This window comes from Athene noctua, chromosome 29, assembly GCF_965140245.1.
Source record: "Athene noctua chromosome 29, bAthNoc1.hap1.1, whole genome shotgun sequence".
NCBI classification, from domain to species: Eukaryota; Metazoa; Chordata; class Aves; order Strigiformes; family Strigidae; genus Athene; species Athene noctua.
Window position 1 is genome coordinate 3,643,169 of NC_134065.1, and position 24,051 is coordinate 3,667,219.

The window sequence follows — 24,051 nt, forward strand, 5'->3', positions numbered from 1 at the left end:
GCCGACGTGAAGTCGTCCGCTGGCTCGCTCTCCTGCACGTGAGCCTTGTCTGTGCCAGCAGAAACTGCTGCTGATTTTGCTCCGAGCGGATAAACCGCTCGGGTTTTGTGCGGGTGCTGGGGGGTTTTTTTTTTGAGCTTTTTGTGCCTGTTTTTACTCAGAGTGGAAGCGGGGCAGCCTCTGGCGTGGGTGGCCGGCAGCGAAGAGACGCTGTTTGCTCCAAGACAAACACGAGCTGTCGGTTTGTGGCCGCCAGAAGCTGCCTCGAGACCCACAGTTTGACCGTAGCTTTTCCTGGGACCTTTCCTTGGCAGGAAAACTCCCGTCTGCTTCCCAAATCTCCGGGGTGGTGCGTGGGCAGATGGTGGTAGCTGTCTTGACAGCATGAAGGGTGTTGTGGTTTGTTTGGTTGGTTTTTTGTTTGTTTTTTTTTTTTTTTCTCCCCTTCCCCTTTTTAGGAGAAAACTCCCCCAAACTTAAACATGAGCTGTTTGGGCCTGCCCGCAGCTGCGGAGGTGTTGTCACTGTTTGAGCTCTGCTACGGTGGCACTTTGGGTGTGAGCTCCTCAACTGGCTGCAGCTGCTTTGCTCCTGAATCCCCCCCCCTGCTCAGCTCGGCCTTATCGACCTGCCGTCACCCCGGGGAAGCAGCTCCCAGCCCAGCCCGGTGCCTTTGGAGTGACCAGAGGGGGAATTTATTGGCCTCCTCCTCACTAGCAGCACCCCCTCCCTCTTTTCTCCACCTTTTCCCCCGAAGCCTCAACCCGGTTCAGACATTTCTGATGCGCTGCCGGGGGCGTCCCACGCTGTGTGTGAACGGTGTCCCCTCCCTTCTCCAGGCAATCGCCTGCTTCTCCGTTTGCACCTTCAGCCTGAAAAACTCTTACCCGAGGACCTTCCAGGACTCTCATACCTGTTTTCTTTCTCCCCAGGCGCCTTTGGCCCAGCCAGAATCTCCTACAGCCTCCGCGGGCGACGACGCTCGTTCGGCCGCGGAGTCGGGAGAGTCGGACAAGGAGTCGGTCTGCAGCAGTTCGGCAAGCAACGGCGGCAGCAGGGCTTGCAAGGACAAAGAGAAACCAAAGAAAGAGCGAGAAAAGGAGAAGGAAAAAGATAAAAAACGAGCAGACTCGGTTGCCAATAAGCTGGGCAGCTTCGGCAAGACTTTGGGAAGCAAACTAAAAAAGAACATGGGTGGTTTGATGCACAGCAAAACCATCAAGGGAGGTGTGAGCAACGGGCAGGGAGATACCTTGGAGAAGAAGAAAAAAGGATCCTTGAAGTCCAGGAAAGGCAGCAAAGAAGAATCTTCCCAAGGAGATTTGTCAGCTCCTGTGGAGAAAACCTGCCCGGGTAAAGCAGCCCCCGAAAAGCCGTCGGATCCCTACAAATACAGCAACGACGTCCGGCTGAGCCTGAGCATCCTGCGGGCGGCCATGCAGGGGGAGCGCAAGTTCATCTTCGCCGGGCACCTCAAAACCAGCCACCGGCACCAGTACCAGGAGGAGATGATCCAGAGGTACCTCCTGGACGCCGAGGAGCGCTTCGTGGCCGAGCAGAAACAAAAGGAGGCGGAGAAGAAGGCGTTGGGGAGCGCCGCCCCCCCCAAGAAGCTGGAGCCGGACGCCAACACCCCCAAGGGCGAGGAAGTGATGCTGAACCCCGCGTACCCCCAGCCCCCCCCTCCCGCCTACACCATCCACACCCCGGAGCTGGCCCTGAGCGCTAAAATCGCCGCTTTTCCCTCGGGTTATTCGGGCGTTTTCACCTTTCCCAGACCCTCGGGGATCGGCAGCACGGAAGGGTCTCATCACCCCCCCAGCTATCAAGACGGCCGGCGGCAGGTCGCGGGGGGGTCCTGCAGCAGCAGCCTCCCCCCCTACGCCACCTTACCCAGACACTGCGCCCAGGCGCGGCCGAACCCCCCTCCCCAGAGCAGCCCCTCCCGCCTCGCCAGGTTCTCCCCCACGGACACGGACGTGCCCCCCACCTTCCCCCCGGAGTGCGAGGGCTCGGCCTTCCTCCCCCCCCAGCACAGCAACGGCTCCAGGGAGGCCCCGGAGCAGGACAGCTCGCCCCGAGAACCGCCGGCGGACAGAAATAAAAGCCGAGTCCTCTATAACGTCCAGCAGACCAAATGCAAGCAGCCCAACTGCAGTTTTTACGGACACCCAGAAACTGGGAATTTCTGCTCGTGCTGTTACAAAGAGGAGCTGAAGCGCAGGGAGCGGGAGGCTCTGGTGCACAGGTTCTGAGCACCTGCCCCGGCGCTCCTCTTGGGACCCATGAAAGATGGGGAATGCAATAATATATTATTTTTTTTTAAATTTTTTTTTTTTAACACACACACACCACACCCCCGGTTTCCACGCCTCCTCTGCCTGTCTGCAGAAAGCGGGCTGCGTGGCTGAGAAATGGGATTTGGCTGGTGGGAGGGAGGTGACACAGGAGGGAGAGGGGGCAAAAAAAAAAAAAAAAAACCCAAAACAAACAGCCCCCTTCCTCCTGGAGACCCTGTGAGAAGGAGGAAGATGCTTTTTCAAGAGGCTTCTGCTGGCGAAGGGGTGACTCGGACCAGCGGGGTCGTGCTCAGGTTGGGGCACGGGGTGGAAGCGGGGGGGTTTCTTCAAAACGATTCAATAAACCAGACCAAAGCTTTTGGAGAAGGTGAACGGGGAGGGGGGGCAGCACCCTGCTGGGTCCCTCCAGCTGGGCTCGGCGTCACTAACCGCCCAGAACCGAGCGAAACCGCCCCAGCGATTCCAGTTTGAAACCTTTTATTTGAGAGATCATTCATTATTTTTTTTTAACACCGTTTTTATTTTATATTTCTTTTTGCTGGTACTGAGCGAAACTTTAGTTGGAATTGGATGTTACCGGGGGATTTTTTTTTTTTTTTCAGTTGAACTCATCCGAGCCCGGCCCCCTCGGATGTCTCTGAGCATCAATGAGCAGCAGGCTCAGGGCTCTGCCCTTCCGACGGGCTCAACTCTTGTTTTTAAAATGTTATTTTTAAACTTTTTCTTGGGGTGGGAGGGAGGCAGAGGGGGTGGTCACAGTGCTTGAGTGGTTTTGAGTTTGTTGGTTGTTTGTTTTTTGGTTTTGTTTTTTTTCCTGCAGAAGTACTGTGCAAAAAAAAAAAAAAAAAAACAACCAACCGTTCCCTTCGCGGTACGGTCGACCCGACTTAGTAAAAATTGAGACAAGAAACAAGGTCAGTGTCTCCACCCGGCAATAACCATCGGCGTGGGGGGAGTAGAGAGGACAAAGCGCAGCCGGCAGCACCGGGAGGTAAATCCGCAGGGGGCTGCCGGGCGCTCGCAGCCCCTCGGGGGCACCCAAACCCGCGATAACTTTCTACTTGAGCAAAGCTACTTCCTTACTACCTCTGTTCTGAATCGAATTAACTCGGCTCCATTTTGCTGAGCCAACAGTAACTGACCTGAGGCTGAGGAATATTAAACGATATTTTTGATAATAGGGCTAAAGAGCGAAACGTTGAGGGAGGGGGGGGAAAAAAATATAAAAAAAAAATTAAAAAAAAAAAAAGAACCTGTAACTAACTTACACACTCGGTGTAGTCCACTACGTTCCCTTCTCCCCCCATCCCAGCCCCTGCGGCGTGGGATGAACCGTGTGCTCCCGGTGGGTTTAACTTTTAGCACTGCAATGTTTGCACAGATATTTTTTTTTTTCCTTTTTTTTTTTTTTTTTCTCCTTCCTTTTTGTAATCCAGCTCCCAAACCGGACTCGATCCTGTATAGAGCGAGGTTCAACGTTTTACCACATGAAAAATAAAACGTGAATTATACCGGTAATTCAAATTACAACATTCCCTCATTTTTATTTTTTTAATTTTTTAAATTATTTTTTTGTTTGGTTTGTTTCTCTCAAAACTATGCAATCCCTTCCCGTGCTGATCCTGCCCGCTGCCCTTCCCGGGGAGAAGGGCCCGGAGGACGGGGCAGAGGAGGTGGAAGTGTACTTAACACTGGGGAATCACCTGAAGCCTTATTCTCACAAATACCCTAAGGCTTGGTTCTAACATTTTACCGGTTTTACTTAGATCTAAAAACCCCCAAATCAAACCCTTGCCTAGAGGAGGCGGCTGGGTGGGGTCATTAAACGGGGTCCTAATGGGGTCAAGCCGTCGGCGCCGCTTCTCAAGGGGTTGTAAACATCCCCGTGCTGGTTTAACTCTGATATTTTTATTTTTTTTTTAAGTCCTTCTCTTTGGTTTTATTAAACCGCCGAGCAGAGATTGGCAGCACACAGCTGGGCTTAAAAAAGGGCTTTAAAACCCAGTTGGTGCCACGGCGGGGAGGTCAGTGCCCGGTCCCGTGGCCCCTCGCAGGGCAGCTCCTGTGCCCCTCCCCACAGATCCACTGCCCAACAGCGATTTTTTTTCGCCTCAAATCACAGAAATTCCCATTTATTTTTTTTTAACCCCGGGGCGTGAACATAAAGCACCGGTTACGCGCCGCAGGTTCTTGCCCTGCAGCAGCCTCTCGGTTCACCCCAAATATTAACCTGAAATATTTAAAACCCCAACAAAAACCTCACTAAGGGGGGGGTCGCTTGGTTTATAGACCAGTTTCTGAAGGTTTATTTTTCCTGTAACGGGAGCAGCAGCTTTATTTTGGTTCGGGGAGTGTCCTCCAGCTCCTGCCGCGAGCGGTGGCCAAAGGCTGACGCTTCACCTGGGGGTTTTTTTGGGGGGGATTTCTCTCCGTTTTGGTGAACTCCATCCTGCCCCAGCGCCGAGCTGATGGATGCTGGAGGGCCCGTTGCGGCGGGGAGCAGCTGGTGCTGATTTTTGGAGCTGGTTGGTGGAAGGGGGCTCCTTCCGCACCCCCCTTGATGATAAGGGGAAATGGTGGCTGTTAAAACACGGGAGGTTTGGGGGAGTTCGCCTCGAATCTTGTAAACGGGACGGAGTTGTGCGTAATGTTGTCTTCAGGGGAATAAAAAACAGCCAAACAAACAAACAAAAAAAAAAACAGGGAATGCCGGCAGGGCGCATCCTCCTGAAAAGAGATCACCCCAAATCCTGAATTGCCAGAGCTGCTGGCACTTTCCTCTTCCCAAGGCTTTTTTTTTTGTGGGGGGGAGAAAAGCAAATTTGGCGCTTTGTGTTTTTATTAATGAAGTTTGACCCCGTTGTGGTCCCTCTCTGAGGATGGGGTGAGCTGCGACGGGCGCCGGGGGGGGACATAAACTTGTCCCTGGAAGGGAAGCTCCTGCTGTGAAGGAGGAAAAGGGCAAAACTCCCCCAAAAGTTTTTGTGGAGGGGGGTGGACACACAACCAGGGCTCCCGGTGCCGTGGGGTGTCGCAGGACCTTCAGGGCCCGGCCTTGCCCCTTTTTTATTGTGGTTAGTAGAATTTGTAGCTTTTTTTTTTTTTTTTAATATCTGAACGGAGGGAAAAAAAACCATAATTGGACTTCAGGCAAGGATGAATAATCTTTGAAGAGTATTTTTTTTTTTTTCTACGAAGGGCAGAGTTTTGGTTGTTCCCCACACGCCCCGTGAGCCCCAAACCTCAGCTGGGTCGCGCCCAACCAGCTGCATTTCTTCAGAACCACGAAGGATTATTTCAGGTCATTTTTGTTTCCTTTATGGTGAAACTAATTATAATTTTTTTTCTTTTTTTAAGGGACTATTAAATACAAATTATATTTATTGAAAGGTAATACCTACCATCAGCCAGCTCCTATCACAGACACACTAAAGCCACTGCCCGGGTGGTATTTTTAGGTCATGGGACTGGATTTTTATTTTTTTTTTAAAGCGGGGTGGGTTGGGTGGGGGAGCTCTAAAGCACCTTTCCTGGAGGAAAAGCACCAAACCTGCCCCTGGGAGAGTTTTTTTTTTCTTCCGTGGGCCAGGACTGGGGAGGGGGGAGGCTGCGCCGTGATCCCGAGGTCTCAAACCAAGTGCACTTAGTGGTGTGGTCGGAGGGGACGTTGCTGCCATCGGGCCCTGGCTGCGGTAAAAATTTTCTTGAAGGGTGTAAAAAAAAAAACCCGTTAATGAGCTTTTTATTTTATCAAAATTTACCTTCGCTGATATTACCCGGCCCCACGGCGCGAAGGGATGGAGGGGGGGGGAAGGCTGATGGGATGTTTTGGTTATCACTAATCCTACGAGAAGTGACCTGAATTAATTCTTGCCATTTGTTTATTCACAAAAGACTTTTTTTTTTTTTAATTAAATATTAGATTGGTGATTGATTTTTTTTAATTTTTTTTTTCTTTTACTCCTCCTCAGCACCGCTGTAGCCAGCACTAGATGGCGCGTCGCAATCGGGCTGTACACCGCATCCTTTATGCTACCATAGATTCATTGACAATAAACAACATTCGACTAATTAACCCCAAGGCAGCGGCCGTGCCTCTTTCCTCCGCTTCACCCCGGGGGCAGCAGCCCCAGAGCCCCAAATTCCCTCTCCCCCCAACTCCTGCATCAAGTTGTTTGGTTTTTTTTTTCTGCTGTGGAGCACAGCCTCCTCTTTCCTGGGGATTGGGGAAGATTCCCTTCATTTAGGTACCAAATTCAGGCTTTTATTTTAAAAAAAAAAAAAAAACGCCTCACACCCACCTCCATCAAAATTTGTGTCAATCCTGGGTGGGTTTAGAAGAACTTTTTACCCCCCCAGGCTGCGTTTCCAGGCCAGCACCCCCACGATTTCATACCCAAGCACAAGGCTTTGCGCAGCGCAAAAAAGAAAATCCAGCTGCTGGCCCTTGGGATGCTGAAATGGGTTCAGAACGGGGGAAATTGTCTGTCCTGCTGGCCCGGGGCTGGGAGTGGGGAAGGGCAGCCGCGTCCTCCCCCCCCGCTGCTGCATGAAAGGGGGTGTAGGGGGGGGGGGGGGTTGGAAACGCGTCTCGATGGGTTTGGGGAGTTTTTTGGGGGAACCGGGAGGGTTTTCCCACGGGATTTCTTGGCGTTGAGTTTTTGTTGTTTTTTTTTTATTCCAGCTCCCGCTGTTTCTCTCCATCGGGGAGCGGCCGCTCCGTGCCCAGCGCCACGTCGGTGCCGGCTCGTCCCCGCCGGCCAATTTTTATTTTTTTTTTTCCTCCGGCTCTCGGGGCGGCCCGGGCTGACCCCGCGCAGGCGCTGCCCTCGCCCTGGGTTAAAGCCCGGGAGGAAATTCCTCTGATCCCGCAGGTGCAGGAGCCAAAGACCCGGCCTGGTTCCCCCCCCCCGCCCCGGGGATGCTCCGCCAAGTGATTTTCTCACAGGAGAAAAATTGGGGTGCAAGAGCTGCAGCCACCCCAATGGGGCTACCCCAAAAATCCGGGGGAAAATGCACCTAAAATAAGATTTTTTTAATTTTTTTTTTTTTTTTTAGCGAGGCCTGCGCTCTGATGGGCGCTGGGTTTCTCGGTTTAATTTAATTAATCCGGGGTTTATCCCAACTGGGGCTGGCCCGGCAGGAGGGGGGGAGCCGAAGGGGTCTGGGGGTCCCCAGGGGTTCCTTGGCAGCGGGGGGGTGGTGAAAGTGGCCCCGGGGCCACCATCTACCTGCGGCCAGGAGCAAGGTCAAGGCCGGCGGGTCCCTGGGGCGCCCTGGCGAGGCCCGGGGGGGGACGGGGGGGCCGGCAGCGCGTTGGTTTTTCCGGGGTTGGGAGGAGAAGGTCGTGCCTCGGCGGTGAGTCACGGAGCGGCTCGTTCCTCCCGGCAGAGCCTTGGCCCGGGGAGAGGCCGGGGGGGTCCGCGGGGCCCCCCCACACCAGCCGGCGGGGATGGGCTGCGGGGGCGGGGGTGTACCCCGGCCTTTTGGGGTGCCTGGGGCTGGTGTGTGTGTGTGTCCTCCCCCGTTTTCGGGGTGCCCGGGGCTGTGGGTCCCCTCCACCGCTGTTCATCCTTTTGGGGTGCCCGTGGCCGTGTCGTGGGGCGGGGGGGGCGGCTGCCGGGGGCCGGACGGGGGGGGCGCAGAGGGGGCGCAGGGAGAGCAAAGGGGGGGCGCAGGAGGGCGCAGGCAGGGCGGTTCTCCCGCCTGCTGTCGCCGCTCCGCCCCGCCGGGAGCCGGGGGGGGGGCGGGATGCCGGGGGGGGGCGGAGGCGCTCGGGGCTCCCGGGCTGCTCCGCTCCGGCTCCCGCCGCCGCCGCCGCCGCCCCGGGCCCGCCCGGCCAAAGTCCCTCGGCCATGAGCGCGGCCCCGGGCAGCCGCCGCCCGGCCTTCCCCGGCCTCCCAGGTAGGGCAGGTGCCGGGATGCTCGGGGAGGGAGCGGGGGGGAGCGCTCCCGGGGCCCCCCCGGACCCAGCGGCCCGTCCCCGCAGGGGAGCTGGTGCTGGAGGAGGCGGCGGGCGCCCGGCAGCGCTGCGGCGGCGGCGGCGGCGACGGCTCCGTCCCGGGGACGCTGCTCTGCACCAACCGCCGCGTCGCGTTCCTGCCCGCCCAGGTGGGACCGGCCCGGCCCGACCCCCGGTCCCGGCTGCATCCTCACCCCGTCCCAGTGGCCCCCCAGCCCCATCCCAGTCCCATCCTGATCCCATCCCAGCCCCATCCCAGTTCCATTTTGACCATCCCAGTTTCATCTACACCCCATCCCAGTGGCTTTCAGGCCTCATCCCAGTCCCATCCCAGTCCCATCCTGATCCCATCCCAGTCCCATCCCGATCCCATCCCAGTCCCATCCTGATCCCATCCCAGTCCCATCCTGATCCCCGTCCCAGTTCACATCTACACCCCGTCCCAGTGGCCCCCCAGCCCCATCCCAGTCCCAGCCTGATCCCATCCCAGCCCCATCCCAGTTCCATTTTGACCATCCCAGTTTCATCTACACCCCATCCCAGTGGCCCCCCAGCCCCATCCCAGTCCCAGCCTGATCCCATCCCAGCCCCATCCCAGTTCCATTTTGACCATCCCAGTTTCATCTACACCCCATCCCAGTGGCCCCCCAGCCCCATCCCAGTCCCAGCCTGATCCCATCCCAGCCCCATCCCAGTTCCATTTTGACCATCCCAGTTTCATCTACACCCCATCCCAGTGGCTTTCAGGCCTCATCCCAGTCCCATCCCGATCCCATCCCAGTCCCATCCTGATCCCATCCCAGTCCCATCCTGATCCCATCCCAGTCCCATCCTGATCCCTGTCCCAGTTCACATCTACACCCCATCCCAGTGGCCCCCCAGCCCCATCCCAGTCCAATCCTGATCCCATCCCAGTCCCATCCTGATCCCCATCCCAGTTTCACCTACACCCCATCCCAGTGGCCCCCCAGCCCCATCCCAGTCCAATCCTGATCCCATCCCAGCCCCATCCCAGTTCCATTTTGACCATCCCAGTTTCACCTACACCCCATCCCAGTGGCCCCCCAGCCCCATCCCAGTCCAATCCTGATCCCATCCCAGTTCCATTTTGACCATCCCAGTTTCACCTACACCCCATCCCAGTGGCTTTCAGGCCTCATCCCAGTCCCATCCTGATCCCATCCCAGTCCCATCCTGATCCCCGTCCCAGTTCACATCTACACCCCATCCCAGTGGCCTCCCAGCCCCATCCCAGTCCAATCCTGATCCCATCTCAGCCCCATCCCAGTCCAATCCCGATCCCGTCCCAGTCCCATCCTGATCCCCGTCCCAGTTCACATCTACCCCCCATCCCAGTGACCTCCCGGCCCCATCCTGACCCCACCCAGCCCCGCAGCTGCCGCCCCACCACGTTCACCTGGGGAACGCCTCGCCGCGGTGGGGGACACGGGGCAGCCGCGGGGGCCGGCACCGGTGGGACAAAAGCAGCGGGGACCCAGATCCGGCCCCGCTGCCCTCCCCGGGGTTTGGGGGGGGGGACGGGGACGGGGGACAGGGGGGGGGGACACCCACCGGGGCAGCTTCCAGCTCCCCCCGCTCCCCGCAGGCCCCCGGCTCTCGCACTTTCCTCCACGGCGAGTACGACGTGGCGCTGCCCTGCATCCGCAAGCTGGTGGCAGGTAACGGCGACAGCCCCGAGCCCCCCGTGTGATGAGCTGGGCAGGTCTCAGCCAGCACTGACAGCCACCCCCCCCCACACCAACCCCCCCCACTTCTCCTCCCCGCCCCAGCCAGCAGCTTCACCAAGCCCAAGGTGCTGACGGCCGCCTCCACCCTCAAGTTCATCCCGGAGGAGTTGGCCGTTTTCTGCCGGGATTTCCGCCTGCTCCGCTTCCACTTCCACGAGAATGGGTTGGCTCCGCAGGCGTTTCGGGTGAGTCGGGGGGGCTGCTGGTGATTGGGGGCGGGGGGGGGGCACCGAGAGGCTTCGTGCTGGGTTCTGGGGCGCGCTGGGGGGGGGTTTGGGGGCTCATGGCGGGGTCCGGCTTCTCGCTGCAGGTCGCCAACGCCATCGCCCAAGCGCGGGAGGCGGCGGCGTGGCTGGGGGACGCTGGCGAGGGACACGAGGGCTGGTCCTGCCCTGCTGAAGGCCCTTTGGAGGAGGAGGAGGAGGAGGAGGAGGAGGAGGAAGGCTCAGCTGCCACCCTCCTCTTCGAGAGTCTCCACGACTGGGAGAAGGAGCTGAAGCGCCTGGGAGCGGCGGGCTGGAGGGTCAGCGCCGTCAACGAGCGCTTCGACATGGCCCCCAGGTACGGCCCGGCCCGAAAATCCTCCCCTCCGCCATGGTTTGGGGAAAAAAAAAACCACCCCGTGAACCGCTCGAAATGGTTTTGGGGTGCTGGGGAGGAAGGGGGGAGCCCCCTGCCCTATGACACCCCCCCCCCCCTCTACCCGCAGCCTCCCCCGGTACCTGTGGGTGCCCAGTGGGCTCCTGGACCACGACCTCAAGCGGACGTTTGCCCACTTCGAGGAGCGCCGGGTGCCCGTGAGTGCCCCGGGGGGTTGGCGATGGGGTGCTGGGGTGGGGCGGGGGGGGCCAGGGAAGGGGATTTGTGGGGGTGTCACCCCCCCTTTCACCCGCAGCGCCTGTGCTGGCACCACCCGGGCGGCGGCGACCTGCTGAGAGCCGCCGGCTTCCACGCGGCCTCGGAGCCGGGCAGCGAGGACGTGAGGTGAGTCACCCCCCCGGGGGGGGCAGGTGCTGGGGTTTTGGGGGTGTTTCTGGGGGTGCTGCCTCACCCTGAGGGCCCCTCTGCCCCCCTCCCCAAAAAAAAAAAAAAAAAAAAAAGGTGCCTGGAGGCTCTGCTGCTGGGCGGCCGCGGGCCCTGCGTGCTGGCCGACACCGCCGAGCTGCCCACCCTGGCCGACATCCAGCTCGCCCACCTCAAGCTGCGGGCGCTCTGCCTGCCCGGTGAGCGGGGTCGGGGTGGGTGGGGGGGAGCCTCTGGGGACCCCCCCCCGTGCCCCCCAAACCCCGGGGGCTCCTTCTCCTCCGCTGACCCCCCCCTTTCCATCCTTGGCCCGCGCGAGCCAGGCGCGGCGGCGGAGGACAAGTGGCTCTCGGCCCTGGAGGGGACGCGCTGGCTGGACCACGTGCGGTGAGCCGGCCGCAGAGCGGGGAGGGGGGGGTGAGGGGGGGACACACACACATTTTTTGGGGTGCAAAGTGGGGAAAAATCACCCTAAAAACACCCCCGTTACGAAGGATGAGCCCCTGTCACGGCCTGACTGGGCCATGAGGGTGCTGCAGCAGGTGGGTGATGCCCCCCCCCCTCTCTGCCTCCCCCCAAGTATCCCAGACCCCTGGCGCAGGCGACTGTGACATTTTGGGGTCCCTGTCCCCCCCCCCGCACCCCCCACCCCAATTTTTCCCCCCCCCCCAGCGCCTGCTTGAGAAAAGCCGCCGAGGTGGCGTCGCTGCTGGCGGGGAGACGCTGCTCCGTCCTCCTGCAGGGTAACGCCGGAGCGGGGAGCGCGGGGAGGGGGGGGGGTGACACGCTGGGGACCCCCCCACACACCTCCTGACACCCCCCCCCCCCCCGTCACCCCCAGAGCCATCAGACCGCGACCTGAACTGCCTGGTGGCCTCGCTGGTGCAGCTCCTGGGGGACCCCCACGCCCGCACCCTGCCCGGCTTCCAGAGCCTGGTGCAGCGGGAGTGGGTGGCGGCCGGACACCCCTTTCCCCACCGCCTCGGGCTCCTCCGCCGCGACACCCCCCGCCAGGAGGTGAGAAACGGCCCCAAAACAACCCCCCCCCATCATCCCGGGGTTTATTGGGGGGACCCAAATGTGTCCCCACACCCCCCCGCGCCGTGCCCAGGCCCCCGTTTTCCTGCTGTTCCTGGACTGCACGTGGCAGCTGGTGCGACAGTTCCCGGCGGCCTTCGGCTTCACCGAGGCTTATCTCCTCGCCCTCCACGACAGCAGCTTCACCCCTTACTTCAGCACCTTCCTCTTCAGCTGCCAGCGCCAGCGGGGCCACGGTAGCCCGGTGAGCTGGGGGGGGGCACCGGGGGGGACACCCACACCCCCCCCCGTGTCCCTTTTGCCAGCGAGAGGCAGCGGGTTTAGGGATGAAGAGGAATTAATTCTCTCCCGTCCCGCTCGGCTGTGCCTCAGTTTCCCCTCGTGGGGACTGACTGACCGCTCCCCCCCCGACCCTAAAAGTTCCCGTTTTTCCCCCGTTTTTCTCCCGGCAGCACCGGCCCCGCAGCCAGACCTACACGCCGGTGAGGGGCTGGCGGGAGGCGGCGGCGGGCAGCGCTGCCGGTGCCCTGCCCGCCGTCTGGGCCTGGGGGCTGCGCTACAGCCGCCACCACCGGGCCCGCTTCAGGAACCCGGCGGGACCCCCCCGCACCGCCAACCCCCCGCCTCCGGGGAGGGTGAGTCGGGGTTCGGCGTCGGGGGGAGCGTTAAACCCGCTGCTAGCGCCACACGCCTCCCCCAGCTCCCCCCCACCCCTAACCGCGGGTTCCCCCCGCCCCGTTTTCCCGTTTTTGTTTTTTTTTCCCTAATCTCTATTTTTTTCCACACACCCCCCCCCCCCGTTTCCCAGCCCCCCGACACTGGCCCGTGGCCGGCGGCCGGGGACGTCTTTGTGCTGACCAAGGGGTCGTTGTCACCCCAACCCTTCCCCTGGAGGAGCGGCCGCCCCCCCCCACGCCTGTCGCGCTGGGCCCCCTCCCTGGAGAACCTCGGCGAGCGGGGGGCCGGGGGGGGCACCCGCCCCCCCGTGCCCCCCCCGGGGCTGCTGCTGCCCTGCGCAGCGGGACCCTCGGTCCGGCTCTGGGGCCGGTGCTACCTGCGGGCTCTGCCCGAGGCCCAGGTACCGCCGGCACCGGGGGGGCCGGGGGGGGGTCTGGCCGCTGACACGAGGGGAAACTGAGGCACGACGGGGCTGCGCTGTGACGGGGGCTGGGGGGGGCCCGGCTCGGGGGGTGAGGCTGGGGCAGGGGGGTCTGTGTGTGGCTGTTCTGGCCCTGGGTACGTCTGTCCTACCCTGTTTGTCCGTCCCGCCCCCGTGTCCGTCTGTCCCACCCTGTGTCCACCCATCCCACCCCATGTCCATCTGTCTCACCCCTCCACGTCTGTCTGTCCCACTGTGTGTCTGTCTGTCCTACTCCATGTCCATCTGTCCCACCCCGTGTCCATCCATCCCGCTCTGTGTCCATCCATCCCACCCCGTGTCTGTCTGTCCCACCCTGTGTCTGTCCGTCCCACCTCACGTCCATCCATCCCACTCTGTGTCTGTCTGTCCCACTCCATGTCCATTTGTCCCACCCTGTGTCCACCCATCCCACCCCATGTCCATCTGTCTCACCCCTCCACGTCTGTCTGTCCCACTCTGTGTCCATCCATCCCACTCTGTGTCCGTCTGTCCCACCTCACGTCCATCCCTCCCACCCTGTGTCCATCCCTCCCACCCCATGTCCATCCGTCCCACCCCGTGTCCGTCCATCCCACCCCACGTCCATCCCTCCCACCCCGTGTCCGTCCATCCCACCCCGTGTCCGTCCGTCCCTCCCACCCCATCCCCGTGTCCCCCCGTCTGTCCCCCCTGGGCCGGACACCCCCTCTCCCCGCAGCGCGGGCGCTTCGCCCCGTCTCCGGCCGGGCTGGCCGAGGAGCTGACGCTGCTGCAGGACCGGCTCAGCGCCTGGCGGGCGCAGGGACCCCGCACCGAGGCCGCCGGCAGCCCCCTCGCCCCCTCGCGCTGAGGGCCCCAGGGATGGGGACCCCCCCCCAACCCCACCCCGTGGGGCTCCCTCCAGCCACGCAGGTTTTGGGGTCCCCCCCCAGACCCCCCTGTGCCTGTTACCTTGGAGCTCCTCGCCGGGGCGCGGCGCTCTTTGGGTCCCCGAAGGTGCCCCCAACTCTCGCTGGACACGACGGTTTCTTGGATTTTTCATGAAATTCTTGCTACCTCCGCAGAGATTTGAGGAGCTCAGGGCTGGGATGAGCAGGATCCGGTCCCGCCGCAGGGTGTTACCGGGGGGTTTAATCCTGCAACCGGTGCGGGAACCCCGGTGTGGTGCCGGGACCCCCACCCTCGGCTCCGGCCACGTTTGGGTGCCATGACGGGTGACGGGGGTCCCCGAGGGGGACGGGGACACCGGACCCTGCAGCACCCCGGGGAGATCCCGCTCCCATCCCCTCCGCCACGGGACGGCGTGAGGGACCCCTCCGGGGACCCGAAATGTCTCGGGGACGGGGATGGGGACGCTGCGGGAGCCACGGGCGGGCCCCCTCCTGCTCCCGGGGGGCTGGGGGGTTCGGCACCCCGCGGGGGCTCTTGGCCGGTGGCGGTTGGGCCTTGGCGCGGTCTGTAGCTCGGAGCCCATTAAAGCCCGGTTTTACAGGCGAGTCTGTGCCTCGGAGCCCATTAAAGCCCGGTTTTACAGGCCAGTCTGTGCCTCGGAGCCCATTAAAGCCCGGTTTTACAGGCCAGTCTGTGCCTCGGAGCCCATTAAAGCCCGGTTTTACAGGCGACGGTGCGTGGCTGCGAGGGGGGAACCAGGCGGGGGGCACACGATGGGGGATCCCCAGTATGTGAGGCTGAGGTGGGGGCCTGTGGACAAGAGGGTGCCCCTGGCACTGGGATCCCTCCACACTGGGATCCCCCGGCACTGGGATCCCTCTACACTGGGATCCCTCTACACTGGGATCCCCCGGCACTGGGATCCCTCTACACTGGGATCCCCTGGCACTGGGATCTCCTGGCACTGGGGTCTCCTGGCACTGGGGTCTCCTGGCACTGGGGTCTCTCCACGCTGAGATCCCCTGACATCAGGATCCCCCGGAACTGGGGTCCCCGGGCACTGAGGACCCCCCACCACTACCAGGAGGCCGTGGGGGTGATGTCGTCGCCTGTCACGGCAGCGGATATCGCGACAGAAGGGCGGCGGCGCTCGACCCCTCACGCCACCCGCCCGCACTCAAGATGGCCGCCGCGCCTTCGCCGCGCAGCCGTGACGTCACTTCCGGCCCGTCGACGCGAGGGGGCGGGGCCTGCGCGCGGCGGCTGATGTCACCGCGCACCGACGTTGCGTGACGGCGGCGCCGCGCGGGCGGGAGCGGGCGGCGGGGCAAGATGGCGGCGGGGCCCATCTCCGAGCGGAACCAGGGTGAGCCCCGGGGCCCGGCGGGACCTGCCGGGGGGCGGCCGCGGGGCGGCCTGGGGACAGGGGGGGCGCCGGGGGCGCTCCGGGCTCCCGGGGAGTGTGGAGGGTTGGGAGGCGGATCTCGGGACTCCGTGGGTGCCCTCCTGCGGCCGTGGCGGGGCTCTGGCGGGGGGGGAGTCCCGGACCCCCTGGGGTGGTTGGGGGCGTCACGGGGTCCCTGGAGACATGGGGTGCGCTGAGGGGGCTCTGGAGAGGCCCTGGGCTCCCCAGATACCTGGGGGGTGTCAGCTGGGGGGTCCTGGCCTCGCTGGGCACAAGGGGTTCCCGGGGAGCTGGAGTGGAGGGGCTCTGGTCGCTGTAGAAGAAAGGGGAGGGCACGGGGGTCTCCCTGATTGAGGGCATAATTATGGGGAATCAGATTAAATGTTTCAGGGGGGTCCCTGCCTCGGGCTTGAGGGATTTCAGCATCAAGCCCTCGGGCTCTCACACAGGCAGAGGCTTCCAGCTTCCCGGGCTCACGGGTCTAATCCGGTTTCTCTTTTTTTCTCCGCGCTCAAGATGCGACGGTGTACGTTGGGGGGTTGGATGAGAAGGTCAGCGAGCCGCTGCTGTGGGAGCTCTTCCTCCAGGCAGGGCCGGTGGTCAATACCCACATGCCCAAGGATCGAGTCACGGGCCAGCACCAAGGTGAGATATTTACTGTTCTCTCTGAAAAGCTGCTTGGTGAATACATGAATTTAGTTGGGGGCATTCGGAGAGAGATTACTGCGGGAAGAGAGGTGAGAGATGGGCGGTCCCCTTGGGAGATCATCATCCTTCCCCTAAGAAGGGGCTGGGGCTCTGGTTTTGGATCCGGAGGGGTTGGGTGGGCTGTGGGAGGCTCTGGGCCTGCCCTCTCCTAAAGCTCTGCCTGGGGACTCGTTGCAGGTTATGGGTTTGTGGAGTTCCTCAGCGAGGAGGACGCGGATTATGCCATTAAGATCATGAATATGATCAAACTGTACGGGAAGCCGATCCGAGTCAACAAAGCCTCGGCCCACAACAAAAACCTGGACGTGGGGGCCAACATCTTCATCGGCAACCTGGACCCTGAAATCGATGAGAAGCTGTTGTACGACACCTTCAGCGCTTTCGGGGTCATCCTGCAGACGCCCAAGATCATGCGAGACCCCGACACGGGCAACTCGAAGGGTTACGCCTTCATCAACTTCGCCAGCTTCGACGCCTCGGACGCCGCCATCGAGGCCATGAACGGCCAGTACCTCTGCAACAGGCCCATCACCGTTTCCTACGCCTTCAAAAAAGATTCCAAAGGCGAGCGGCATGGCTCGGCGGCCGAGCGTCTCCTGGCAGCCCAGAACCCGCTCTCGCAGGCAGATCGGCCCCATCAGCTCTTCGCCGACGCTCCTCCTCCTCCCTCTGTCCCCACTCCCGTTGTCACCTCCTTGGGACCTGGTGTCACCCCTCCAGGTGGGTAAATCGGGGCAGCGCCCGTCTCTGCAGGGGGGTCGTTGGCAGGAGGCTGCTGCGGCTCGTGCTCAGCCGTTCCTTGGCGCAGGGGGGGGCGCTCAGGGCAGCGACGCTGCGTCGCGGGGGAGATTTTTGGTGCGAAACCCTCAGTGGAGCTGCGGCACCGTGAGCTGGCGGGACTTTGGCAAGAGACGTTCTCTTCCCTCCCCACGGTGGCTCGGCCTACGCCATCCCGGGGCTGAGGGGAAGGATCCTGCGCCCGTCTGCTGGGGGTTTTTTTTAATGCTTTCTGTGGCTGTTTGCGTTTTCACCTCCTTCCCGATTGCCTGGGAGTGTTATTTTTATTTTATTTTTTTTTTTTCCTGTAGGTTTGTTTGCTTTTTATACTTAACCAAATTCTCGCTGTCTCTCTTCCCAGGCCTCCCACCCCCAGGATCGTTCCCCCCGCCGGTGCCGCCTCCCGGAGCGATGCCTCCCGGCATGCCTCCTGCCATGCCACCCCCACCCATGCCACCCGGTGCGGGTGCCCCAGGCCCCCCCTCCGGGGCTGCACCCAGCGGGGGGCACCCCCCGCACCCACACCCCTTCCCTCCGGGCGGGATGCACCATCCAGGTGAGCACCAGGCCGGTGTCGGGCTCAGGAAACGGAGCTCATCTTCTCCTTCGAGGGGGTGGGTTTGGGTAAATCACCCCCCTCCATTTTTCTCCCCTGAGGTTCCCGTTTCATAAAACGAGGAGAAAACTGTTGCCATCCCCTGTTCAGGTTTGGAATGCAGCATCTTTCCCCAAAACGTTGCTCTCTGCAGCGCAGGGGTGAGGAGAAGGGAAGGGTCCGCGTAGGAGCGAGCGCAGCACGTCAGCGGCGCCGCGCCAGCTTTCTGGGTTTTTCTCCTGGATGTTCTAAAATGTGTTAAAAAATAACCTGGAGCGGGGCCCAGCGGGATTTATGAAGCGTTTTGGTGATGTGGGAAGGAAAGAGCCCTCCTGGGACGCGTCCGCTCGGGGCGAGACGTTGGTTTCCGTGAGGGTGCGGGACAGGGGAGGGCAGGGGCTGGCGCGGCGCCGGCTGTTAACGACTCGGGTGCTCTTCTGGCTGTTAACGAGACTCCGAGTCTTCATCGTTTTTCTCTGGTGTAAATTAATACGTTAAGTGGGAACCTTCTTAGCACAGTCTGCGGCTCTGCCAGGCAGGAGCTAATTCCAGACACGAGAACAAAATGTTTCTTTGATTTCCTTCCATTTTTAGCCCTGTAGTACTGGGGAATGAGCAGCGTCTCCATCTAGACTCTGGTTTCGGATGCAAAAATGAAGTGAAATTTGCAATTTAATTTTTTTTTTTTTTTTCTTCTTGTTGTTTAATCCTGCCTGCTTTAAACCGACCCCTGCACCGAGAGGCTCTCCCACGCTGGCTGATTAGGGTGCTTTGTGTGATCGTGGCTCTGGCCGTGTGAGTGACCAGATGGCTGCTGCTTGTCCCCGATTACACGCTGGCTTTAGAGCAGCCAATTAGGCTCGGCGCAGGAAAGCCTGACCTAGCGCTTCCACACCGCTCGCCCCGGGGAGCCACGCCAGGCTCGTGGGTTTCTGATGAGGAGAAAAAAAATCTGGGCTGCTTTTTTTTTTTTTTTTATTGTTTTAAAGGGATCTAATAAGAGAATCATCGCAAAAAAAAAAGTTGATTTGGAGGGACTCGGGCCATTTCTGCACAGAGCAGGGCAAGCTTCAAAGTTGGGTTGTTCGGGGAGCTGGTTTGTCCCCTCCAAGCCCCCATCCCAGGACTCGCCACGCTTGCTGTCCCATCTTTCCTGCCCCTTTCCCTTAACCTCCAGGCAGCCTTTTCTGAGCTGCAGCCCACTGCTGTCCCCTCTTGTCAGAGAACTTTCTGCTTTCTCCTCTTTAACCTCCCTCTTGGCCACAGAACTCCCTTTGCAGCCCGGTGTAGCCCTCCAGCTGGATTCAACACCCCTCTGGGCTACGGAGACGGGGGGGGGGGGCGGCTCAGAGCCCTCCTTGCCACCAGCCCTTGACTCGTTATTCCCTCAGGAATGCCTCCCATGCAAGTCCACCACGGGCCTCCCGGGATGGGCCAACATCACCCAGGACCACCGGGCTCCGGAGGCCAGCCTCCCCCGCGGCCCCCCCCTGGCATGCCACACCCTGGACCCCCACCCATGGGTATGCCACCCCGAGGACCTCATTTCGGGTCGCCCATGGGTAAGTGGGTGCCTGCAAGAGGCGGTATGTGTTCTTTTCTATCGATCGTACACACTTTCTCGAGTCGAGCGCTCGCTTCGGCCCCGCACCCTCCCTCGTTTCTGGTTTTTAACGGGGACGGGAAGGAGGAGACATCGCGGAGGCGTCTCGGAGCAAAAACCTCCTCAGCCAGGATCCCACGGGGCTTTCCTCGTGTTGGGGGGGCTCTGTGCTTTCTTGGTGACGGGGCCCCCCCCATCTCTCGCGTCGAGATAACGACCGGGCTGTGCTGGCAGGGCTGGTTTCCTCAGACCTCTCCTGCCCACCACCCACAGAGAAACTCATTTCTCCAGGCCCTGCTGGCAGAGGGGGAGCGTTGGCCCAAACCGTGGGCACCCGGTAGAGCTGGCACCCAAGGGTGGGGTTTTGGGGGCGGAGGGGGGGGTGGGAATTGGCTCTTGCTCCCCGCGGCGGTTGTTAACGCCTGTGCTCTGTCCCCGCAGGTCACCCCGGCCCCATGCCGCACCACGGGATGCGCGGCCCCCCGCCGCTGATGCCTCCTCACGGCTACAACGGGCCCCCTCGCCCCCCGCCCTACGGCTATCAGAGAGTGCCCCTGCCCCCCCGCCCGGCGCAGAGGCCCCCCGGGGTGCCACCAAGGGGTCCCCTGAGGGGTCCCCTGCCCTAAACACGGCGGTGGCAAAGCCCCCTCCCTGCTGCGGATCCTTCCCTCTCGGTTCCCCTTGGGCTGACGTACCCGCACCCCGTTGGGTCCAGCTCTGTTGCAGCTCCCCCCTCTCTCTTTCCCTCTCCCCATCTTTTTCCCCATTTCCTTTTATAGTCTCCGTTTGGGTTACTTTTCCCTTCCTCCTTCCATTGATCTCAGCCTCGGAAGATTTTTTTTTTTTTTTTCCAAGGTACTTTTTACAGGTTGTTGGTTTGTTTTTTTTTTTTTCTATGTAAAGCACCGATCGCCCCTTTACAAATAAAACGTTTTAAGAACCGGGGGCTGTCCCAGAGCTCGGGATGTGGCTCTGCCTGTTTGTGACGGAGCTGCTGACCGCTCCCGCCTCGCGCAGGGACGCCTGTGGTGAATTCCACCAGCGCGTGAAAGCTCTGCCGGTACCCGAGCCGCGTTTCCAGCCCGGTGAGGCACCGAATGAGGGTGGATGCGCCCGGTCTCTCGCTTTGGCCAGGCTCTTTGTTTGGTCTCTGATGGACTCCGCGTCATCCCTTACGCCTGCGGTGAAAAAAATATACAATCGAGGCTTAAAATCTGTCTCATCCTCGGATGCTGTTGTCCCGCAGAGCCCAAGTAACCGAGCAGGATGTTTGGAGGAGTGATTTGGGGGTGAAACCTGCTCTCCTGAGTCCCTGCCTCGTCCCTCTCCACACAGGGAATTTTTTTGAAGTGAGATCTCAGATTCTGACGCTTGCAGCTACCTTAGAGCTGAGATTGTGGGGATATTGTTAAGGGGGGGCAATAAAATAAGGGTGAAGCCGTCCGGCTGGGAGAGGAGGTGGAGCAGATGTGATCCCCAGAACCCTCCGGCCTCTCCTCAAATGAATTCAGCGTCTCGGCACCGGCTCGACCGTTAATTGGGGAAGTGGAAAAGTGGAGCCTGCGGCTGGAGAGTTTGACGCCTTCCGCGGCAGCTGGAAGGTGTGAGGAGGGAGGGGGCTTGGCTCCCGGCAGAGCCCCTTCGGGGAGGCAGAAGGAAGAGTTGGAGGTGGGGAGAGAGGTGTTGGCTTTCTACAGACAAAGCTTTAAATCCAGGTGATTTAAAGACCAAAAAAAAAAAAAAAAAAAAGGCGCTTGCAGATATTTGGCCACCCGGGGTAGTTTGTGGCTTTATGGGGGGGATGAGTGGGGACCGTTGTGCTTGGTTTGGTTGTGATTCCTCGTGCAAGGCTGCTGTGGCCCTTCAGAGCGCTACAGAGCTCTCAGCCTTGATTTTACTCTCTGCTGGTTTATTTCTGTTCTATTTTAACATCCTAGGGCTTAAACTGACCTTTAGCTCCAATCTCTGTTCACCCTTGCGGACCGGAGAGGAGGAATGGTGCCGTGATTCCCTTTTTGGCGTCGCGGGGCGGTTCGGTAAGTGACATCTGGAGAAATTCAGATGGTGGAAGGTTGGGGAGATAGCAGAGCTGATCTACGAGCTTTATTTCTTCGCTGCTGATGTTGCCTTTGGCACGTGAGTGGCCGCTGAAGGCTCCGTGAGATGAAGTGGAAGAGCTTTGCACTTACTGCAGCTGCTCAAGGATCCTCCGTTATCGGAGGCAGAAAAGTAATGGCTGGGCTGTGTTTTGCTTTTACCACTGATGTGCTCTCCTGCTCCTCCTGGAGTAGCCATCCTTGCCCAAATCCAGGCTTTTTGGGGACGCTTCAGGGCTATTCGAGGAGATTTGGGGCTCGCTGTGTTGCCAGCAGTTTCCAGGACCGCTCCTAGGTCTAAGTGGTTTGGGGGGGGTTTGGTCCTGACTAGGCTGAGCACCCGCTGAGGGGGAATATTGTTGCGCTCAGCCCGACTTTAACCCCAGCTGCTGAGCTGCTGTGAAGGTTCCCGAGTTTATACAGTCTTGGACTTCCCCCTCCAAGGGGACGCTGATGTCCGGAGGAGGAAACGGAACTTGTGGAGGGTTTTCCAGCAGACCTGGAGGCACCGGGGTGCTCGCTGAACCTCTTGTGATTTCATTAAACCGCCCACGGGCCTCGGCTCTCTCTGGCCTGAGCCCTCTGCTCCAGAGCCCGGCACAATCCCATCGGTTCCGTCTCCCTCTGAGGAACGTGCCTGGCAGTTACCGCTGGGTCGTGGCCAGCCTGGAGCTGCTCCACCGCCCGCTGCTCCGACGGTGGACTTACGGGCAGAGCCCAACGCCAACATCGTCGTCTCGCTGCGGGTAGTGAGGAGGTGGGGGAGCAGGATCCCCGCTGTACCGGCTGTGGCTGGTGGATGAAGTGAGGTCACGGCGCTGTTGGGCTCCGGTTCCTCCACCTGGGCTGGGAGGAAAATGAGAAGTGGCTTCACAGCGGCTGCCTGAGGGAGCAGAGCTGAAACGGGGGGAGAAAACCGGGCTCGGGTTTAAACGAGCGCTAAATCGTTGCTGGTTACGAGGCCCGAAGCTGCGAGGGCCTTGGCTGCCTGCTCCTGAGCAGACAGCAGCTGGGCTCTCGGTGTTTTTCTGAAGAGGGGAGCGTGTTTTAAAGCACACCTAAAGTTTGTGCCGCTCTGCCCGTGCGGTTTGCCTTTCTCACCTTCCGTTAGGTGTGGCTGAGGTGGATGTTTTCAGTCCCCTGTTGCAGCTGATGGGTGTAGAGAACGCGGCAGAGAAAAGCCTCTCTGAAGCTGAACGAGTTAAAGCAGCAGCAGCGCTGCGGGGTTTGGTCTGAGGTGGGTGGGGAGTGACCTGGACCCTGTTTTGGGGCGCGTGGCCATTACGTGGGGGTGTCGGTCTCGATGCTGGGCTGGCCAGCGGATGACGGAGGATTCTGGTGCCAAGGTTTGAGCAAAGCCAAACCTTCCTGGGGGGGGGGGGGGGGGGGAAATCCACGATACCTCCAGCAATTGAAAGCGTTCCTGGAGTGGAAATAATAACGCCAAGGGAGAGGCTGCTTGCCATCCATCGATCGGGTCCGAACGCGTGGCAGGAGCGAGGCGTCTCGCTCTCTGCGGACTCGTTGGGATGTTGGGTGACCTTGTTAGATCGCGTGGCCGAGCTTAAGCTGCTGCTGAGAGACCTAGACCCCCCCCCCAAACCCCCCTTCTCCCACCCCGGCCAGTGTCGGGCCCCCCCGGGGCGAGCCCAGAGCTCGCGGTGAGACGTACGAGTGGGAACGTGCTGCCTCCTCCTTCACCCCGGCGTCTTAATCCGTTCTGGGGCTGTGCTCAGCAGCATCGCCCGCTCCCCCGGTCCCGCCTTCCCCCTCTTCCCTGGATGCATCTTTTTTGGAGAAAACCAAAGGCAAAATGCTCCGGCCCCAGGACAGTCGTAGCCGGTAATTCGGTGCCGTTTGCTCTACGGCTTTGGATTTAATTCCGCAGCAACCTTAGCCCGTCTGGTGCAGACTTCCCAAAGCCTCTGCGCTACGTGTGCGCGGCGAGGGAACAACTTCTATTTTTAAGCGCAAAACCAAAATAAAATAGATTAGAGAAGAGGAGCTCCCGTCAGTGGGCTCTGAGGGTGGGGAATACCCCTGGTCCTGACAGGCTGGGGAGGGAGTGACGAGATCAGTAACCCCCTCCCCATCGTTTGCAGGCAGAAATTTGGGGAGAACCCACCTTGGACCACTGGAACGGGTTGGTTTGGGGATGCGGGGGGGGGACCTGCAGCTTCCTGTGACCACTTGGTGAGCCCCGTGGTGGCATGTCTGGGCTCTGCGCTCTGGGAAACCACCGGGACCCCCCCAGAGCAACGGATCTGGCCGTGGGCCGACCCACCCCTGGTTTTACCCCATTGCCCCTGGTTTTACCCCCTCGGCCCTGGTGTTTAGGCCCTGGCAAACGCTGACGTGAGCAGTGGCCTGGGGACAGGGTTGCGCCGTTGCTCGGTCCCTGCTGCGCCGCCTTTTCCTCTGGTTATTCCCTTTGAAGCCTCGGGGGCCGTGTGCGACCCGGGGGGGTGCTTGGTCACGGAGATTTGCTGCTGATGCTTGAGTCAGCTCCGTAAAGCTCTGCACCGGGCCTTGTCAGGCGCAGGATTAGCCGGGATGTGATGCTTGTCAGCCCCGGGTGCGGGCACCCACCCTGGGGAGAGCGGGGGGGCAGCCCTGCAGCTCTCCCACAGGCCTGTCCCCCCCCAGCAGCTTGCTTATGTTCCCCTTTTGGGGTCATTTCCAGCAAAATCACCATTATTTCTCAGCTTCCAGTTTCCTAAATCCCTCCCTGTGGTGGTACCACTGGTGTGGACTGGTCTGAGGTCCTGCTGCCTTGCCGTTCACC

At 60.7% G+C, this 24,051-nt stretch overlaps 3 protein-coding genes across 15 annotated transcripts in view; all 3 read left to right on the forward strand.

The window, feature by feature from the left end:
• OTUD7B (OTU deubiquitinase 7B) overlaps positions 1-6,420 on the forward strand; it is a 37,484-nt gene extending 31,064 nt beyond the window's left edge. For 7 of the 9 annotated variants that reach the window (XM_074928864.1, XM_074928865.1, XM_074928867.1 and 4 more), the window contains one exon: positions 933-6,420. In XM_074928864.1, coding sequence (XP_074784965.1) covers positions 933-2,255 — 1,323 coding nt within the window. In that variant the 3' untranslated portion in view covers positions 2,256-6,420. The remainder of the gene's footprint in view (positions 1-932) is intronic. The other 2 variants (XR_012635286.1, XR_012635287.1) reach the window with 2 other exon arrangements.
• A 1,677-nt stretch (positions 6,421-8,097) lies between these two features.
• MTMR11 (myotubularin related protein 11) lies at positions 8,098-14,767 on the forward strand. Of its 4 annotated transcripts, none has more exons than XM_074929038.1 (15): positions 8,103-8,204; positions 8,290-8,411; positions 9,869-9,941; positions 10,053-10,195; positions 10,321-10,571; positions 10,720-10,807; positions 10,906-10,994; positions 11,112-11,233; positions 11,357-11,420; positions 11,706-11,776; positions 11,875-12,050; positions 12,145-12,315; positions 12,524-12,706; positions 12,880-13,149; positions 13,910-14,767. In XM_074929038.1, the coding sequence occupies exons 1-15, from the start codon at positions 8,156-8,158 to the stop codon at positions 14,039-14,041; spliced, it is 2,004 nt and encodes a 667-aa protein (XP_074785139.1). In that variant the 5' UTR covers positions 8,103-8,155; the 3' UTR covers positions 14,042-14,767. The 4 variants fall into 4 exon arrangements, with proteins under 4 accessions (XP_074785141.1, XP_074785139.1, XP_074785140.1 ...); XM_074929039.1 differs by having other exon boundaries at positions 12,184-12,315; XM_074929040.1 differs by lacking the exon at positions 8,290-8,411 and having other exon boundaries at positions 8,098-8,204; positions 10,057-10,195.
• Positions 14,768-15,366: 599 nt separating this feature from the next.
• Positions 15,367-20,127, forward strand: SF3B4 (splicing factor 3b subunit 4). 2 transcript variants are annotated; one of them, XM_074929278.1, is made up of 6 exons: positions 15,367-15,448; positions 16,004-16,132; positions 16,373-16,915; positions 17,334-17,528; positions 18,959-19,153; positions 19,612-20,127. In XM_074929278.1, exons 1-6 carry the CDS (start codon positions 15,415-15,417, stop codon positions 19,794-19,796), a joined length of 1,281 nt encoding a protein of 426 aa, XP_074785379.1. In that variant the 5' UTR covers positions 15,367-15,414; the 3' UTR covers positions 19,797-20,127. The 2 variants fall into 2 exon arrangements, with proteins under 2 accessions (XP_074785379.1, XP_074785380.1); XM_074929279.1 differs by having other exon boundaries at positions 18,959-19,129.
• Positions 20,128-24,051: the final 3,924 nt, after the last annotated feature.

Bases quoted from the DNA above. Each gene is read 5' to 3' on its own strand.
- SF3B4 (XM_074929278.1), top strand. From the start codon at position 15,415: ATGGCGGCGGGGCCCATCTCCGAGCGGAACCAGG. The intron at 16,133-16,372 runs GTGAGATATTTA...GACTCGTTGCAG, and splicing joins AGTCACGGGCCAGCACCAAG to GTTATGGGTTTGTGGAGTTC. The intron at 19,154-19,611 runs GTATGTGTTCTT...CTGTCCCCGCAG, and splicing joins GTGGGTGCCTGCAAGAGGCG to GTCACCCCGGCCCCATGCCG.
- MTMR11 (XM_074929038.1), top strand. From the start codon at position 8,156: ATGAGCGCGGCCCCGGGCAGCCGCCGCCCGGCCTTCCCCGGCCTCCCA. The intron at 10,196-10,320 runs GTGAGTCGGGGG...TTCTCGCTGCAG, and splicing joins TGGCTCCGCAGGCGTTTCGG to GTCGCCAACGCCATCGCCCA. The intron at 11,234-11,356 runs GTGAGCGGGGTC...CGCGCGAGCCAG, and splicing joins GCGGGCGCTCTGCCTGCCCG to GCGCGGCGGCGGAGGACAAG.